The sequence below is a fragment of the Amaranthus tricolor genome, chromosome 1 (assembly GCF_026212465.1).
Source record: "Amaranthus tricolor cultivar Red isolate AtriRed21 chromosome 1, ASM2621246v1, whole genome shotgun sequence".
In the NCBI taxonomy this organism is placed as follows: domain Eukaryota; kingdom Viridiplantae; phylum Streptophyta; class Magnoliopsida; order Caryophyllales; family Amaranthaceae; genus Amaranthus; species Amaranthus tricolor.
In genome coordinates this window covers 6531693-6551451 of record NC_080047.1, presented here as the reverse complement: position 1 = coordinate 6551451, position 19759 = coordinate 6531693, and the positions used below count along the sequence as shown (strand labels likewise).

Below are 19759 nucleotides of genomic sequence, written 5' to 3'. Positions count from 1 at the left end.
TGCAAGGGAGGTGACGGTATGCGTTGGGGCTTGAGTGTATGAGGTTTGGGGCGTTGAAAGAAGCAAAGGAAGGGGTGCAATGGGGCTACATTGAACACGACACCAGGAGCACACAGTAGGCTAGACAAAGGTCGAGCAGTTTGGATGCTGGTTTGAGCAGATTACAGCAGGGCCAATTTGACACGATTTTCAATTGTTGATTTTTATGGGACACGTATTGTCCTTTGGAAAATATTTTTATGTTGATTTCGTGGGCTATTTAAGAGTCCAAATGAAGCATTAAGGTTGTTTAAGGGCTAATACAAAGTGAGAATTTATATTAGTGTGAGAACTCCATTAAAGGAGTAAGCTTTTGAGCTCTAGTGTGAGAGTTCTTGTTTTTGAGTGGCATATCATTAATTTATTGTTGAATAGTTAATGTAACAACATCTTTTCATGGAGAGGTGATACACTATTTAATCATTGTTGTGTTCTTGCTTTTGTATTTTTGTTCTATTGATTGTTGCTCTATTTTTATCTTGTTCTACCTTCTTTATCACCATTATTGAGATCTAAAACCTTTCCTTTCAATTGATTACAAAGCTTGGAGTGTTTCTCATGTATCTTGAGTGAGTGAAAGTTTGGGCAGGGCTCTAGTAGAGAGAGAAATAAGAAGGGTCATCAAGGGAGGGGTAAGTCTCAAGATAGGCATGACTATAGTAATAAGGATTACGAAACAGGGCACATTCAGATCTCAAGAGGATGAAAAACTTAAAAGATGGAGGAATAAGAGATCTCGATTGCTGAGGCCAAAGAGGAGGTTGCTCTAGGTTTGTTGTTGATGAGGAGTATGATTATGGAACAATTTTTATTAATGGAGGAGATGCTTATGGCAAAGAATGGGTGATTGTCTTTGGATGCTAATTTCACATCTGCTGTAAGAAGAAGTTTATTAAGTTTGAGGCTTGTGATGGGCATCTTGTCACTTTACCAAATTTAATTATTATTAATATTTTATAATAAAAATAGATTTAATATCATTTTAAAAAGTACCAACACAATGAAAATAATGATAATATTTAAGGAGCGTGTTAAAATTTAAGGGTTTTACATATAATTACAAATTTAGTGGGAGAACAGGACTGGCTAATATTTGAAAGTAGGTGTGGCCTAATGTTTCAATAATTCAGACTCATGATCATTATTCATTAACTACTGTTTTATCATGTAACAGATCAATCGGACCCATTACCGAAACTAAATGGTATGGACACTTCGAGTCTGTCCACTATCTCCCAAAAGACTAATTTCTTTTTATTAATATTCAAAAACTAGTAAATTATAAAATCTTCACTCAGGAATGGACATAGTAATTTTCCATTGAAATAACACCGAAGCATCTATCATAATTACAAGTTTACAACATGAGTTTTTTCTCCTAATGCAAAATAAATACAAGGAAAGTGCCCTGGTATACCGACTTTTGATAAAGAAATTTCATAAGCCCATAATTGAACCACTATATAAAGTTGATATCAATCTGTTTTCTTCATCCAAATCAAAATCTAAACACACTTTGATCTTCTATTTCCTTTTACTTTACCCAGAATGGCCACTGGTATTGTACTTTCTGTTGTGGAGAATCTGATTTCAGCACTACAGATCAGTAAGGAGCTACGAGAACTATGTTCCATGTTCAATTATGAATCTCAACTTGCAAAGCTTGAGCAACTGTTGAGACTATTAAAGCTGTCTTCCTTGATGCTGAGTCCAAACATCAAGAACTCAACTATCGAGGGAAACTTTGGCTTTCCAAGCTCAAGGATGCTGTTTATGATGCAGATGATTTATTTGATAAGTTCACTACTGTTGCTGAGCAGTTGAAAACAATTCCTGATGGTAAGATCTCTAAGAAATTCCGTCGTTTCTTTAGTAGTGATAACCAGTTGCTTTTTGCTGCTAATACTTCTAAGAAGATTAAAATGATTAGACAGAAGTTGGATAGCATTGCTAGAGATCGTACTCAGTTTGGCTTTGATGATTTATACATTCCTGTTAATAGGAGAGACAAAACCTCTTCATATGTTCATGAGCCTAGTATTATCGGGAGAGATGCTGATCGAGAGGCCATTATGGATTTGTTGTTGCAGGAGTTAGATTCTTCTATAGTAGAGGTTGATGAGAATAAGATATCTTTCGTGACAATTGTTGGGATGGGAGGTTTAGGAAAAACTACACTTGCCCACGTGGTATTTGGATCAAGAGTGCATTTGAATTGAGCTTTTGGGTTTGTGTGTCAGAAAATGTTAGGATTGAAGAAATACTTGCTAAGATGCTAGGAAAGAGTGAGCTTAGCGTAAAACAGTTGAACAGGGAGGCTCGTCGACTTATTGAAGGAAAAAGGTACCTTCTTGTACTCGATGATGTATGGAGTGAAAGCCGTAATGAGTGGGCTAAGCTTAGGGAATATTTGCTTTTAGGTGCAACTGGAAGTAGAGTAATTGTTACTAGCCGCTCAAAGAAGGTGGCTAGAGCGTTAGGAGATGATCTCATGTATGAGCTGCAAGGTCTATCGGATGAGGATTTTTGGCTATTGTTTAAGAGAATAGCATTTAATCAAAACAGTAGACAACGTGTAGACTTAGACCTTGTTGAAATTGGCAAAGACATTGTGAAAAAATGTGCAAATGTTCCTCTGTCCATAAGGGTAATAGGCAGTATGTTGTATGAACAAGATAAAAGCAAGTGGCGAATATTTCGCGAAATGGACTTGGCTAAAATGGGTGAAGGTGAGGAGGGAATAATGCCGATATTGAAGTTTAGCTATTTTCATCTTACTCCACAATTGAAGAGTTGTTTTAGCTATTGTGCTCTCTTCCCTAAGGATTACAAGATTTACAAAGAAATGTTGATCAACTTGTGGTCTGCCCATGGTTGTCTTAAACCTTTGAATGATAGTTGGAGTATAATAGATGATGTTGGTGATGAATGTTTCAATATTTTATATCAGAGATGTTTTTTCTAAGACATCAAAAGAGATCAGTTCGGTGAAATAAAATCATGCAAAATGCATGATTTAATCCACGATCTAGCGCTGCATGTAGCGGGAAAGGAAATGTGCTTGGTGTTGGGGAGTAACATAAGCCCTTTTGATAAAACAACTCGTCACATCTCTCTGTCTTTGTTCAGCATTCCCTCTTACTTAGTCTGATTGATGATTCTGACAAGATAAGGAGATTGCGTACATTTTTCCATTCTCATACTTGTCGTATTTTGGAAATTGAATCACTAGTGTCGACATTGCAAGCCAATTGCAGGCGTCTAAGGGTATTGTCATTGAAGGGGTTTAGCATAAGAGTCATACCGAATAAATTGAGCTACCTATTGTTAGACCGGCTGGAACCCCACCGTGATCTTATGAAGATTGAAATAGACGGATATACAGGCGTCGAAATCCCAGGTTGAGGAGCTACTCTAGGAATATGTTTCCCATTACTTGTCAATGTCACTCTGAAGCATTTTCCTAAGTTGCATCATCTACCGCCCCTCAGTCGACTTCAACATCTAAAATATCTTGAACTCAAGCATATGTTCAGTTTGGAGTACATGGAGGATGGTGATAATGGATCAGTTGTACCTTCATTTCCTTCAGGAGCTCATCCTCGATAATTTGCCTAACATGAAATCTATTCCGGGATGACCACATGTGAAGAGATTCACTTTGTGTGGACTCAATGAATTATTCACATCTTGCAGACGAATGATTGATGTAACTGCAACCGCTACTGCCTCTGCATCCTCAACCTTGTGTAGTAATCGTGTGGTGGATAATGTTTTTGATTTGGGTTTTTTATGTACAGACCGAGCGAACATACTAACTTCCCTTTTGGAGCGTCTCTACGAAGCATTCGTCGTCTCTAATTGATAAATTTGGATTTGGAAGATTTATCTGGTGTTGGACAAGTTTACCGAAGGCTCGTGTCTTCCATTCAGTTTTTATGCTTTGCAGATTGCCATAAGTTGAAGAGTTTATCAGGGATAGGAATAGAGCATCTCAACAACTTGAAAGAACTTACAATCCGACATTGTCGTAACTTGGAATGGGAAAAGAAGGAAGTCCTACCATGGAAAGACCTTCACTTCCTCTCAAACTTGGTTTTGGAAAATAATAATCATAAGGCAACTGTATCAATCGGGCTTAAATGCTCGACTTCCCTTAATCACTTGATATTACGAGTTGTCGAAAATTCAAAACCTTTCCAGAGGGGCTTCAGAGTCTTGTTTCTTTCGGAAGACATTATTCGAAACCAGAATCCATCCTCACATTTCTGACACTACTTCACATAAGTAAGTGCAAACTTCTAAAGGAAAGGTATAATGAACCAAATGGAACAGATTGGTCTAAAGTAGGCCATATCCCTGATTTAGTTATTAAGTAAATGTTACCATCAGATGCAATAGGCGCATTATTGTTATCTTGAGTATTAGCTAGTTATTTCATTTTCAGAATTATTTGCGAATTACAGCCTTAATGTTTATTTTTTGCGAATTATAACCATCAAAGTATTAAAGTTTGCAGGTTCAGACCAAAAACATAGAACTCCGACCACTTAACCTAAAATTCCGACCACCAAAATGGTCAAAATTCTGTATTTTGGCCTGAACCTGCAAACTTTGATACTCAAGTGGTTGTAATTCACAAAAAATAAACATTGAGGTTGTAATTTGCAAAAATATTAAATTTTAAGGCTATAATTTTCAAATTATTCTTATTTTTAAATGTGCTAAAAGATTATAATGGACTATGTCAATCGATAATGACTTTTTATGTTAATACTCACTACAAAAAACACAAAATCAACAACTAGATGAAATGGTAGCAATATGGTCGTTATACGCCTATAATGACTAAATTGCTACCATTTTGGTCTAATCAGAATACAAATTCCTGCAACATTATTTTGGTAGCAAATTAGTCGCCATTTGCCACCAGACAATATCTGGTGGGAAATTTGTCGCAATTTTCAACTACTCGACCAAACATGTGGTGGCAAATTGTGACTATTTGCTACCTCTTGTCTAGTTGCAATTGCGACCAGTGGCAGATGCTGAATTTAAAATCATGGGTAGCACCAATGTGTTGAACTATATTAATAAAAAAATTCTATTTGTAAAATGAATAACCCCATAATTTTTCATTATTCCAAATTAACCAAGTAAAATATCACAATAATAATTGGATGTCACTGCCACTATATAAAAAGGGAGATAAATGTCATCCTGAAACATTTCAAGCAAGAACAACAACTCAAGCCTAGGTGCAAGTCCAGGCCCAGCCAAAGAAGCCAGCTCACTTCATGAAAAAGAGGAGAACAACCTTCCTACAATCAGAACAGACTCAGCAGAATCCTTGCCATACTACCTTGCATGGATTGATTACAAGGGGAGCAAGAAACCTTCTGATTAATCATGAGAGGATTGGGACAGGCTGCATAACACACTACAAGGAAGGACAATAAGCAAGGAGAAAGAATGAAAGCACGTGACAGAAAGCGGGGGTAAAGGAGCCATGTCAGACAGAAATCAAAACCTCCTCCTGTTTTCTGTTTTCTGTTTTGTTCAGTTAACCACGTGTATTAGGCGTGATGTATAATGAGTTGTAACGGCTAGTAATAATCCTTAGTCTATAAATATGCCTAAGTTTCTCATTGTAAAAATTAATCAAGTTTTGTTAATAACATTCAGGATTCATTTTAGAACAAAGTGTTCTTGTGATTTGGAAGTATTGTGTGTGCAATCTTCTTCAAGAGCTGTGGAACATCTCATTGAGATTCTTCTGATTGTGAGTGAAGCAATCATTAGTATTTCAAGAAACTACACAATACAAGGGAGTGAACCTTGGATTGTTAATAACAGCGAACAACCTCCTAACCTAGGTTTAGAGATTTACGTGCTTATTTTGAAAATTAAGTTTCCCCCATTACCTATTTTGGAGATTTTTTATGTGTCTTTATTTATTTTGTTCAAATTTTCTTTATTTGTCGTATTCTTTAGCCCATGATTATTTACTTGTCGTATTCTTTAGCCCATGATTATTTACTTGAAATATGTTAAGTTATTCTTGTATGCTTCACTAATCTACTTAATAGCTTGTGATGGAATTTTAATTTCTTGACACCAAAAATGTAGTAGGAAACTAGGAATTGATAAATATTCTACATGTTAACATTCTTTTTTCCTACTACATATTTTCTAATAAATAAATGATTATAAAATACATCAAAATGATTAGAAAAGTGAAGAAAAAGTGTTTCTTTAATAACACAAAATAATGTTGATCACCTCTTTTCTCTGCTACAATTTCTTATACAGTTAACCATACTGTCCTCTACTGGTATGGTGCTTTCTGTAATGCAGACTCTACTTTCTGCAATGCTACAATTGTTTTCAGCAAACGTCAAAAAAAATGGTAGCTAAATTAAGGAGGTGTTTGGACAAAATAGTATATCGGACAATTTTAGCTTATTTTAATATAATTAGAAGGTTGAATTGTTTAATCAGTAAATGCTAATATTTGGTAACTTAGCTAGTTGAAACAGCTTATTGTTATAAATAAGTTGTTTTTGAACAAGTTGCTCATAACAGCGGGTTTAAAATCAGATGGTCAAACCAGTTCATAAAATTAGCTGGTTAAATCAACTACAATAATCAGTTATCGACTATTTGTCAAACAGTCCATAGAATTTTATGAATTACAATAGAGATACATTGGTACCAAAGTCAAAACTTCATGTCTTCAAGTGTGGATGTTGAGCCAGCTAACTACTTCCAACTAAATTTCCAATGCCTTATACTCCCTCTCAGCCTCTCTTTCACAACTTTCAATATATTTATCATTTTATTCCATTTTAAAAATTTACTATATTTTTATTTTTTGCTATAGCTCATACACTTTTTTTATATTTCATCTACATATTTATATCAGTTTTTTTTCACTTGCTTATAAATTACACTTTTTATCCATATTAATTCATTTTTTTAATTTGCTCAAATTTTATTATTATAGCAAATACAAAGGGACAAAAATACAGTCTTTCTCATTTGTTGATTTAAAAAACAAAAATCAGGTCAAGGATTGCTTTCATGATCCTATAAGTAGTAGGTACATATCCAAATAATAGTGTCAACAACCCAAGTGGCTTATTAATAAACTAATCAATAACGTATCAAATACATTATTTTATACTCTACATATAGAAATTATTATGGTTATAACTTAGTTGGGTACACTAAAAGTACTTATTGCTTATAAATTCCAAAATGATGTTATGTATATGTAGAAAGTCTACTCCAAGAAAATGACAACTAAATTTAGTCATACTAACCTTATGTTTAAAAATCAATGAAAACAAGAAAGAGGCCTCCTTTGGTTTGAAGGGTCACATACATGATAATATGACCTTTATATTTGTGATTATGATTTATGATGATGCTTTATATTTATTTTTAGTTATGTTATTAATTTAATATTTTTACATAAAATTAAAAAAAAAATAACAGATGAATTATATTTGTATTTCTTTAATAATGCTTTATTTTGATTACTTTAATTGATTGGCTTTAATAAAACTATTAGCTTTTGGGGTTATCCTTATTGCTATTGGATATTTCAAATTGAAAGGTGTGGAACCCATGTTTACCTCATCCATTGAGTGATTTATTATGATAAGGTTTTAGCAATGTTTCTTTTTATTAATTTAAAACTTCATTGTTCAAGATAATACTTCTATACATTACTTTATGGAGTACTTTATACTATTTCTAGGTTTTAACAATAATCAATCATTAGTCATTTTATTAAGGAAAAATTATTTAAAATAATTTAATTTTTTCATAATTTTTTTTTAATAATTTCACCTATTAAATAACTATAGATGATTTCAATTTTAAAAGAATTTTTTTCGAATAAACTAGATAACCTGATAATTTTGTATAACCAACTTACTTTACATAAAAATATTGTAAGGTAAGGGCCTAAGGGCTCATTCTTGGATGATAACGTGGGCAGAGGGTGGTTTACGTGGTTATGCCAATTTCTGATCTTCTACTTTGATTTGCGGGAACCTAGGATTTTAGATAACCTGTCGTTTCGTATCATCTTCGCACATTCCAATGTAATACTCCCTTCTATTAGTGTCGCATTTACTTTCGCACTTTATTCAATGCACTTATTCAATCCTTAATAAATCGAGTTATGTATAATTAAAAATTATAAAAAGTTGATATTAATAATCTTTACATCAAAACGAATCAAATAAGATCCCACATGACTATGTTTTAACTTATAGATTAATAATAAAATGCGATTTAAGAGTGATATATGAATAGTGTCTCAAAAGTAAATGGGACACCTAAGCTGAATAGGAGGGAGTATTTTTATTTTATTACAATTAAATGAGACCTTGTCTAATTTGTTTGATTGTAATTTTTATTAATATTAAATTTTTGTAAATTTTAACCAAATTGAAGATGTTTAGTATTGAAATAACAGCTAGTTTTTTTAGAGGCGTATCTCAAGTCCAGCCAATTAAAGATTAATCCTTACTTATCGTATTTTAAACGTCTATTTACATTATCCTTAATATTTATTTACTATATTCTTAATGTCTACTTTTAATATCTAAATGTCTATTTGTATTATTCGTAATGTCTATTTACAATATTTTACAACATATATAATGATTCGACCCAATTAAAAATGATCTCTTAAATAGACAGTTTCTCACAAGGATTTTTGTTGAACAATACATCTACAAATGTGAAAAATTGAATGGGTCATTTGGGCCCAGCATAATAGGGGGCCTAATTTCAGTGTAATATGTGAATCTACAGTAGACATCTTAGAAAGAAGTGTTTGAGAGAGCAAAAAGATGAATCTTGAAAAAACTAATTTATTAAATATAAAGAAATATGTCACTATTATTTTTTCAAGTACTTGTTGAAGATCAAAATCAATCTTCTATAGTGAGGGCACAAATCAATTAGTTTGCCTAGAGCCTACAAAATATCGGAAACAACACTGATAAAAAAGTGTAGTGAATAAATAAAATAATAATAAAGGAATCAAATAACTAAAATAAATAATTTATAATCAAAAAATCCCAAAAAATCAGGACCCTTAAAATATCAATTTGATTCCTTCTGAATCACGTACGTGTCCTCCATCCAAACAACCACCTCAATATTCTTTCCTAAGCCCCTCTTTTCGGCGCACCATTTAAAAACAACCACCACTCGTAACATATCACTGTCATCCTTATCATTTTAAATCAACGGTTAAAAACCAACCGTGAGATCCACGTTCTTAATAGGCGTGTACAAACAACAAAACCTAACCCTAAAACAATTCTGGTTTCCTCAACCAACGGCCTGATATATTAAAAGAATAAAAAACTCATCTGGAAAATACATAAAAACCTTCATAATGTCGTCATTATTACAGAAATGCCATCATCTTCTTCTTCCTATTAATACCCTTTCTGCTACACCTCTAGGTTTGGAGAACTGAAATCAAAAACCCCCTTTTTTAGAAAAATAAAATAAATTAAAAAATTCTTTCTTTTCTCTACTCTCACTGATACATCAATTTCTCTCTCTTCAATAACAATGGCGGCAACATCACGCCATGAACGCTCACTATCTCCTTCTGGAAGGTTTTGTGCTTCTTCGATTTCATCGTCTACTTTCTCTTCTTCTTCTCCATCATTTTCTCATCAATCTCCTTCTTCCTCAATTTTACATCGATCCTCATCTCCGACGAGAGTAAGCATCTATGGATCTTCATCTCAAACGACGTCGTCTTTTAAATTTTCAATTAATCAATCTTTTTCTGCTGTTAATCGGAATCGGAATCCGTTTCCGACGGCGGCGAAGAAGAAAACATGTATGTGTTCTCCGACGACGCATCCAGGTTCTTTCCGGTGTAATTACCATAAGAATCTTGAGATGAAAAAACAGCATCAGGCGGCGTCGTATCAGCCGAATCGATTGAATATGCGTAGATCGGCGATGACGAACTCGCTCGTGAGAATCGGATCTGTTGAAGGTGGTGAGTGGGTTAAACGTGCTCTTGCTACATTAATTCGTCCTTGCGCTCACCAGCAAAGACGGCGTGTTGATTTTCAGCCGCGTCCGAGTCGACTCAGTATCATGTCAAAAGCTGAGGATGGTGACGGTAGTAATTGACGATTTCAAGTTTGGATTTTGTTTTGTTCTCTGTACAGGAGCGGCGGAGTGTCCGAGTGAACTCACTGAGTTGCTGATCGTTTCTCTGAGTTGAAGCTGAGATGTCTCGCCGAGTTTTTGTGTTTTTGTAAATAGAAAAAACCCAGATCTGAATATTATACCGGATGTAGTGGGTTGTTATAATTTTTCTGGATCACTTTTTATTTTCAGTAAAATTACTATTACTTGTTGTTTTTTGGATGAATATTTTGTTTATATTTAAGTTACTTTTTTTTCCTTGAATCTACAAATTCCACTTAACTAATTTAAATTTAAATATTTAAAAATTGAACAACATGACAAATGCAAAAATTACTGTTCCAAATTTTCTGCTCAATTTGGAATCTAATTGTTTTCCTGTTTATACACTTTCAAAATAAATACTAGGAAGTACTTCTATTATTTATTTTATTCTTGTATTTGTTTTATTTGTGGGTTGTTTATCTGCAATTTTATATTTTTTTAATTTTTGTTTCATGTGTGTGTTATATTATTTTGAAATTTATTAAATATTTATTTTTGGGATGTGAGATCTGATGTGTTTGTTTGTTTTCCTCCACAGGCTTCACATGAAGGGAATGAATATGAGCAATTGGAGATTGATTTCTTTGGCCAAAAATTCCAACTTGATTTGGGATATTTGTGGACATTATTATTATAGGAATACTTTTAAAAAAAAAAAAAACAAATTTTGCCTTAAATAAGAAATAGAGTAATTAAGTAAACAACCTTCTAACTTGTGAAGACTAATTTACGTGAAAAAGACAAACACCAGTTGTTGCCACCTTGCATATGAGAGTTTAAAACAAACAAATAAATTAATGCTCCATTTTGAAATAATCTCTCAATACAAATTCAAATGTAGGGATGACAATTGTGTTGACTGCTGACCAGGTCTCATGACTTTTACCTTCATATCTGATTTAGAATACTTGAACAAATCAATCATGCCAACACCTTAATTACCTTAATTTTTGAAGATCGATTCCCTATATAGACTATTTCCCTTGTTCCTCTTATTTTGTACATGTTAAAAAAGGTAAAATTATAAAAAAGTAATAAATGTTTTTTTTTAAAAAAAAACTACATAATAAAAAAAGCTTTGCCAAAAAGATACCTACATTGTATTGTATTTTAATTATTATCAAAACCCAACTTTATATTTTGTATTATATTTTTGATATTTATGTAATAAATACCCGCCTATCCGCGGGTCCCGCCCGCTTTTAAAATGGGCGGGTAGCGACAAAAAATTATGCCCTCAAATGCGGGCGCGGTTTTGTATATTTGTGCCCGCGGGTAGATTTTATAGCAAATACCCGATCCGCTACCCGCCCAAGCCCGCCCATGAACAGCTCTAGTACCAATTAAACACTACTGTTAGTTGACCGTCATCTTTTCGTTTGACTTCCAATTAAATGCTCTTTGCAACAGTCGATTTAAGCTTTAATGTTTCGATTTAAAATTATGAACAATGTAAGAAGAGCAGAGAAGGGTGAAAGAGTGAGAGGAGCTCGAATATTTACCGGAAAATAAGCCAATTAATAAGCTCACGTGCAAGTCATTTGCGAGTCAAATAAAAAAGATGACGGTCAACTAACATAAGTGGCTAGTTGATACTCCTTGAAAAAGAAAATATTTAATTATTTATTTTTTGGCAAAATTTTTTTTATTAGATACTTTATGAAAACAAATTTTATTACATACACTTTTTGGTAACTAAAATTTAGTGAAAGTAGCGATTGTGGACTTGTGGTTGAGAATGACAAAAGAAAAAGAACAAATAGATGATATAATCGAGTGGTTAAAAATTACTTCATTTGTTTCAATTTACTTGCAACGTTTGCTTCTTTACACAGTTTAATGTATTAAAAAAATTGTGGATGAGATTAAAAAAGGATAATGAGACCATTTTCAAAAAAGTAAAAAGTGCAAAATTGCTAGAAAAATTATAAAGAAAAATATTGTGAAATGAGAGACGTAAGGAGTATTTTAACTTGGTTAATAAATCATCATCACATAATAAATTAATTAATTAATTTGGTTATTTTTTCAACTAAATCATTCCTACTATCTATTATAATTGAAGACTTTTAAATTTTATCCGTCTCAATTATCTATAATTATATGTGATAATCTATTAAAATATTATATTTATTTATATAAAACAAAAAAAATATATACATGTAAACCTTTATTTTAACTTAGATAACAAATTATTATCATATAATGAATAAGCTAACTAATTTGTATATTTTTTCAACTAAATCATCCCTCATATCTATTATAGTTGCAGACTTTTTAAATTTTATTTGTCTCAATTATCAATAATTACTATGAGTATATGTTTTAATATTATTGTATAATAAATTATTTATTCACTTTGATAATGATAATATCATAACAAATATAAAAATTTAATAATTAAGTTTATGTTGTAAATGAATTAATTTTATAAAATAATATCAATATTCATATCAGTAAATATTTATAGCATTTGTATTTTACACGGAAATCTATTTAGTTAATTGCTAAAATAGTGACTACTTATTCAAAAAAATTTCTACTCATTTAAAATTTTTCGTTATTTCTGTACTTCAAGTAGGTGAAAGCATTGCTCGTATTCACGGTCTTGATGAAGTAATGGCAGGTGAATTAGTAGAATTTGAAAAGGGGACAATAGACATTGCTCTTTCAATTTGTAAATGTAAATTTTTTATATTAGTCACATTCTTTTAAGATGGTTTACGCGATAGATATATATTGAGTCTGATATTAATAAATCTTTCATATTTTTTTCTTCCTTGCCTTTTAAGTCATTTTTGTTTTTTTTGCAAAATTTAGATTTGTTAAAGCATTAATTTTAGCAAAGTTTGAGCAGATTCATATTCGATTTGTTATATAGAAATTTTGATGTATGGATTGGATACTAATTTTAAATTAGAATATTCAAATTGAATACGTATTAGGAAAATAAAATTCCAATAACATTTAAAAATTTAAATTTAAAAAATGTACACTTTTGCAATTTGGGCTGAAAACTGGGTTGAAATGCTCTTTTAATGGGCTCTATTGGGATGGCCTTTTCTATCTCATCATCCTCATCAAGTCAAGCTTTACCATGACAGTCGGTCTCCTGAGAGACCATCTTTTTGAGAGATATCTTTCAGTTCCAACCTATTAAAGCTTCATTAACTTAAATGTAATGTGCTTCAATCTATCTATAACTATCATTAAAACAGAACACTGTTGACATTATTATTTTAAGAAATTACTTACGTGTCTCTTTTTCAACAATAATTTTCCGTTTAAAATTTAATGATGATGTCATTGTTATTATGACTAATATTTATATTTTGAGTTTACTACTTTCTAATTATGATTTTTTACAATTTAAGTCCAATCATTTAATGATTATTATTTCCCTACAATATTTCATTTTTTTCAACTATTTATAAATCTTTTCAATTTTATAATATAAAAATTATTTCTTAAAATTTTAATTTCTTACTTTATATAAATATGTCAAAAATTTAATACAGTGGTGCTATATGTTAGTGCTGCATGTGTTTTTGAATTCTAAATTCACCTCTAACATGTGAATAGACAAAGGTGGTGAAAGTTTAGGTGCTGGCGATTAATCTAATATAAAACTATTTAAAATAAAATAAAGCAACCTTATATAAAAAAGAAAATAACATTATAAATACAAGTCGTTTGAGTAATAAAGTAACAGACTAACAGTATTTCTTGAGCAGTGAGGCAACTAAAATTTAATCTTTAACTGTAATTGAAACTAACAAAATTTCTGGATTCCATAAAAAAATCCTTAATTTTCTCAACTTTTAAGCATTAAGAGGCAGGTGCAATATAAAGTACTACCTTTCTTATACTTGTTGTTTGTGCTATTTTGATCATTAATATATTAAACTATGTACATTTAAAACTAAAAAAAGTTAAAATTATGAAGGTATTTGATTAGACGATTCAAACAAGATCTCACTTGGCTATATTATTTCTTATACATTAGTTGCAATATATAAAATAAACTTAAACTATGAATAGTGTCAATAACAATTATGTAACGACTATTTTAGAACGAAAGAAGTACTCCCTTGTTCCTTTTTGTTTGTCCACTTTACTTTTCGCACGCTTTTTAAAGCAAATTGTGAGTTTTAATATCTCTAAGTACGTATCATTAAAAATTGTAAAAGTTATATATTAAAAAACTTTACATCAAGACGAATTTAACAAGATCTCATATGAATATATTTTGTGTTCAACATATTCTTCAAAAATCAAGAAAAACGTAAAGTGAACAAACAAAAAGAAACGGAGGAAATATAAAATTTATTTTATAGTTGTTTGATTAAATTTACCTTATTTCTATTTTTCAATCATAATTCATATTTATTTTTAATTCATATATATTTCATTTACCTAATTTTTATTATCATTTCATCTACAAATTTCTCACACTACCTCAATTTATTTATTTATTATTATTTTTTTTTTTGGGACCAAACACCTAATATCGCCTGATATCACGGAGAACAAATCACTGTAAAACTACTATATATCTTTAAATAAGAAAATCAAAGCACGCTGAGTTCTGTTTGATAATAATGCATGTGGGATATCATTAATTTTCCATAATGATCATCATCTATCTTTATTTATCTCTGTCCCATTTTCCAGTACTCCTTTTATGCATCAAAACTTACAATTGTCTCACTATTAACTAATATAAATAATAAAAATATGTTTTTTATTTTGAGGTCATTTCAATTATAAAACATCTTTCTAATCTAATTCTACTACCAAATACTATGATTTTTTAGGCTTACTCCATCCATACATAAATAACAATTATTTTAATCAATAATTGTACACTTGTTATATTGAATTTAAATTGAATTCTATCATAATTAAAATTAGCAAAAAACTTAAAAGGACAATTGAGTATATGTACATCAAGTAAGAAATACTACTTTAATTTATTTATTTAAGACTGCTACTAATAATAATGTTTTTCCTTATAAAATATTTAATTTATTTATTTGAGACTGCTACTAATAATAATGTTTTTCCTTATAAAATATTACCATTAGTAATAATCTCAAGAATATTTACAATACTTGATATGTAAATAAAGGACGTCCAATCAACAAGGCCGTCAAAGTTCAAGTTGATGGATTTTCCGATAAACTCCAATAAGGGAAATCAAACATAAAGCTATAGTGGTAATTTTTGACGAAAAATATATTTTATTAACAAATCTATATGCTCATCTGTCCTATTTAATTTTTCTTTTATTTCATTTAATATATTATTAAATTATTAGACATGACTCCATCACTTGACTTTTTATATTTTTTATTTTTTTTTAAATATTCTACAAGCTACTTTAACTCGTTATATTCTCAATTGTTTAGTTTATGTACCAAAATTAAATAAGGTTAATTGACTGAAACAGAAAAGTATGATACTAACATAAACTATTTATATTATAATTTTCACCATCGACTAACATATATAATTGGATCATAAGAATTAAGTATAATTTGATCATGAGTATATATATACATCTTTTCCTATTAGAAGACTTTTGTAGATAAGTACTCCATATTTGATTTTAGTATAAAAATATTGCAATAAGTCTAAAACAAAAGGTGATGTGCTTGCATGGCAATAGGGCATAAGGCGTAGTAATAATAAAAGATATACAAAAGATAAGCTCTTTTATTTACATAATTATTGCTAGAAGTAACGCCTAATGAGTATGTTAATGTACCCTAAAAGCCTAACATAAATTAGTAGGTTGATATTATCCCTAAGTAGCTCTATATACTACCTAATTAACATTCAAATTTCATAAATATCAGTTTTCTCGAGTAAAATTTTATGTTCGATTCTCGATTAATGCCTTTTACCATGATCACTATATAACCGTTGGTTTGGATAGTGATATTGATCATTGAGAGACCAAATAAAGCCTACCACCACAAAACACCAAACCAAACTGCATATCACTAATTAGAAATCCAACGGTCATGTTGTCTAAACATTCCCTTGTCTACCTCTTATTGGTTGTCGTCGGTGCCGCCTTTTTAATCCATCGGACCACCGCCACTGACCACATTGTTGGTGCCAATAAGGGATGGAACCCAGGAATCAACTACACTAGTTGGGCTAATAACCAAACCTTCTATGTTGGTGACTATATATGTAAGTTTTCACATTATTATTACGTGCTGCTATTCGTAGAAAATATTTCAAACGTAACCAATAAAATAAAAAAAGTCTTTTTTGATATATTTTTATGCGGTCATGCATGTTGCATCTTTGTTGTTACCCCCAATTATAAGTATTTTATTAAATTTTAAGTTGTACCAACCGTGAATAATCTTATTAGTATAACATTGTCTGTTTTGGGTCAGATTTACCTGCCCGAATTCGTTCTTTAACATCACCTTAATGTCAAGGAATCAACTCAATCAAAAGCTTAAGTTGATGGTTAAGGCCCATGATATATTATATACTCTAACACACCCGTTTATACGAGATTCCTTTGGGTTAGAAGTGTGGATGCAACACATACCTCCTCCTATTGGCACTGAACATTCTACTTTAAATGAGGAATGATTAAGATTTAAACCCATGATCTTTCTATCACGTTAGCTCTAATACCATATCAAGAAACCAATCCAACAAAAAAACTTAAACTGATGTTTGACGCCCCAGAATTTGGTATATACTCTAACATTTAAAAGGCATTGGTTCATTTAAATGCTTATTAGCTCTTTCTTATTTGTTCGACGTAACAGCATTTAGGTACAAGAAATCAGAGCACAATGTATATAAAGTGGACAAGAGAGGATATGAGAAGTGCAGTATAGAAGGAGCAAAGGGAAACTGGAGCAATGGAAAAGACTTTATACAATTAAATAAACCAGGAAGATACTACTTTATTTGCGGCATTGGTGGTTGTTCTGATGGTATGAAAGTTTCCGTGGTTGTTCACTCGCTTCCTCCGCCACCTTCAGCCGCTATTTCCGCCACTAAACACTCATCTGAATCCACTAAACACGACAAGTCTGCTGCTGCTAATGTTTATTCCGGGCAGTTAATGGTGGCTGTTTTATGGGCTTTGTTATTGGGTTTAGTTGTTTCTACTATCTTCATGGGAAGACTTGTCTAAGATTTTAGAAGTGGATACTCATTAGTGATTTTCATTTTTGGTATTTATGGTTGAATTTTGTTTCGTGAAGATAATTGTTTTAAGGTAATGGAGAAACTTGATGAGGGGTTGTGTGCTTTTTCATTCATGTAAATTATGAACTATCAAGCTAAACTGAATTAAATTTAAATTGAGCTAAATTGAATAAAAATGAATAAAATTGAGCTAAATTGAACAAAACTGAACAAAATTGAGCTATATTGAACAAAACTGAACAAAATTGAGCTAAATTGAACAAAACTGAACAAAATTGAGCTAAATTGAACAAAACTGAACAAAATTGAGCTAAATTGAACAAAATTGAGCAAAATTGAGCTAAATTGAACAAAACTGAACAAAACTGAACAAAATTGAGGTAAACTGAACAAAATTGAGCTAAATTGAACAAAACTGAACACAATTGAGCTATACTAAACTAAATAGACCTAAATTGAGTTGGATTGAACTAAGTAGACCTAAATTGAGTTGGATTGAACTAAATAGACCTAAATTGAGTTGGATTGAACTAAATAGACCTAAATTGAACAAATTAAGAGCCAGAGACAATGCCAAGTTTTTATCAAAATGTCATTACAAATTTGTTGAGGGAAAGAGAGGGCTAAACAAGATTTGATTTTAGGATCATGTTTATAAAAAATAGTATTTGCTCCAACTGAGATAACAAGAGAAACATAAGAGTGATGCTTGGGATTTGCTTTCAAGTTTCAGCTCATCCAAAATTAATTCATGATGCAAAAAAATGGGGTGAGAGAGGCTCGAACTCTCGACCTCAGGATTACTCAGAAGCTATGAGACCTACGCGCTAGCCAACTGCGCCACCACCCCTTGCTGCTCTAATTATAAAGATAATTATATTCAACGCATTTAAGTAAATTGATTAACACTCTGTCCATGGAAAGTGTGGATTATGATAAATAATAATAAATAGCTTATGGAATAATTCACGGTAAAATTAAGTTAATTCACGATAAAATTAAGAAAAGTAGATAAAATAATAAATGTGTAAAATTAAGTAAACGAAAAAATAAGTTAAATATATGGATAAAAATTTAAAAAAGGGGTGTGAATTATGATAAATAATAAAAATAAAATAAATTTAATAAAACAAATTTAAAAGAAAAGTGGAGCAAATTTTATGGGACAATAGACTTAATTTGAAAAGATATACTCTTAGACATAGTTACGACTTACAAATGAGCATGTTCAAATTTAGAAGAATATTCTTGATAATTAACTCCATAACCCTTATTCATCCGAATTGATGACACAACAAGAAGTCCATAATGTGTAATTAAAGCTTTAAATTCACAAGTAAAATAACTTATGGAATAATTTTATTTTATTTTATTATATTAAATGGTGGATGGTCAAACTATCAAATACTAGTATTAAAAAAGTTTGTAATGAATAAACTATTTTTAAACAAATATAGTCTTAGGGGTGTTTGGTATGGGAAGAAAAAAATATAAAAAAAAGGGAATCGATAAAGAGGGGTAACGATAAAGATAACAGTTGTGACTATATGTAGAAACACTTGTTTAGGTTTCCCAACAACAGCACAAGTAAACTATCAAAAATAGGGAGTATCTAATTGATGAGGATCAATAATTTCATAAATTCCAGCAATCAATTATTCCAATAATTTGCAAACAGGTTCTTAATAAATCCTAAAAATTTAATTTCATCTTTAAGCAAAATACTAGAAACAAAACACAGAGAAACAACAAAATTTTCATGAAGAGAGAGAAAGAGAGTTGAAAATTAATGTGAGAAAATTGAAAATCATATTAAAAATCATGATAAAAAAATTGATAGAAAAAATCAAAAATATTATGAAAGTGAGAAAGAGAATTTACAGTGTCTTATATTTTTATCCGTGTATGAATGTTGTTAGTTAGACTTAAATGTGAGTGAGAAATTAGGAAAGAAGAGAGAGATAGAGTGGAGAGATGGGTGAAGGGAGAAAAATGAATGAAGGTAATAATATAAAGGAAATAAATACTCTCGAGTAATGGATTGAATTTATTTAATCTCATACCAAATAGAAAAATTAGGGTAAGGGAATTTATATCCCTTATCTGATATAAAATATGTCATACCAAACAGGCCCTTAGTATTCAAAATCACTTATCTAATTAGTTATCGATATTAGCTAATGACATTTAAATTAATTAGATTGACTTTTTAACATATTTGCTTTTTTGTCCAACTATTTATAGAAATTGTTTCACCTTCTTATAATGCAGTTCTACTCTC

At 30.9% G+C, this 19759-nt stretch overlaps 3 protein-coding genes and 1 non-coding gene across 4 annotated transcripts; 3 read left to right on the top strand and 1 right to left on the bottom strand.

Moving 5' to 3' along the window:
* Positions 1-38: 38 nt before the first annotated feature.
* LOC130818960 (putative disease resistance protein RGA3) lies at positions 39-3004 on the top strand. The gene is made up of 5 exons (XM_057685286.1): positions 39-115; positions 629-799; positions 1587-1645; positions 1708-2199; positions 2280-3004. Exons 1-5 carry the CDS (start codon positions 39-41, stop codon positions 3002-3004), a joined length of 1524 nt encoding a protein of 507 aa, XP_057541269.1.
* A 6457-nt stretch (positions 3005-9461) lies between these two features.
* Positions 9462-11054, top strand: LOC130812784 (uncharacterized). The gene has a single exon (XM_057678385.1). The coding sequence runs from the start codon at positions 9646-9648 to the stop codon at positions 10222-10224; it is 579 nt and encodes a 192-aa protein (XP_057534368.1). The 5' UTR covers positions 9462-9645; the 3' UTR covers positions 10225-11054.
* Positions 11055-16155: 5101 nt separating this feature from the next.
* Positions 16156-17568, top strand: LOC130812775 (early nodulin-like protein 19). The gene is made up of 2 exons (XM_057678373.1): positions 16156-16491; positions 17091-17568. Exons 1-2 carry the CDS (start codon positions 16317-16319, stop codon positions 17462-17464), a joined length of 549 nt encoding a protein of 182 aa, XP_057534356.1. The 5' UTR covers positions 16156-16316; the 3' UTR covers positions 17465-17568.
* A 675-nt stretch (positions 17569-18243) lies between these two features.
* TRNAM-CAU (transfer RNA methionine (anticodon CAU)) lies at positions 18244-18328 on the bottom strand. The gene is given in 2 exon segments: positions 18244-18279; positions 18291-18328. It is a non-coding gene; the product is annotated as a tRNA-Met (tRNA).
* Positions 18329-19759: the final 1431 nt, after the last annotated feature.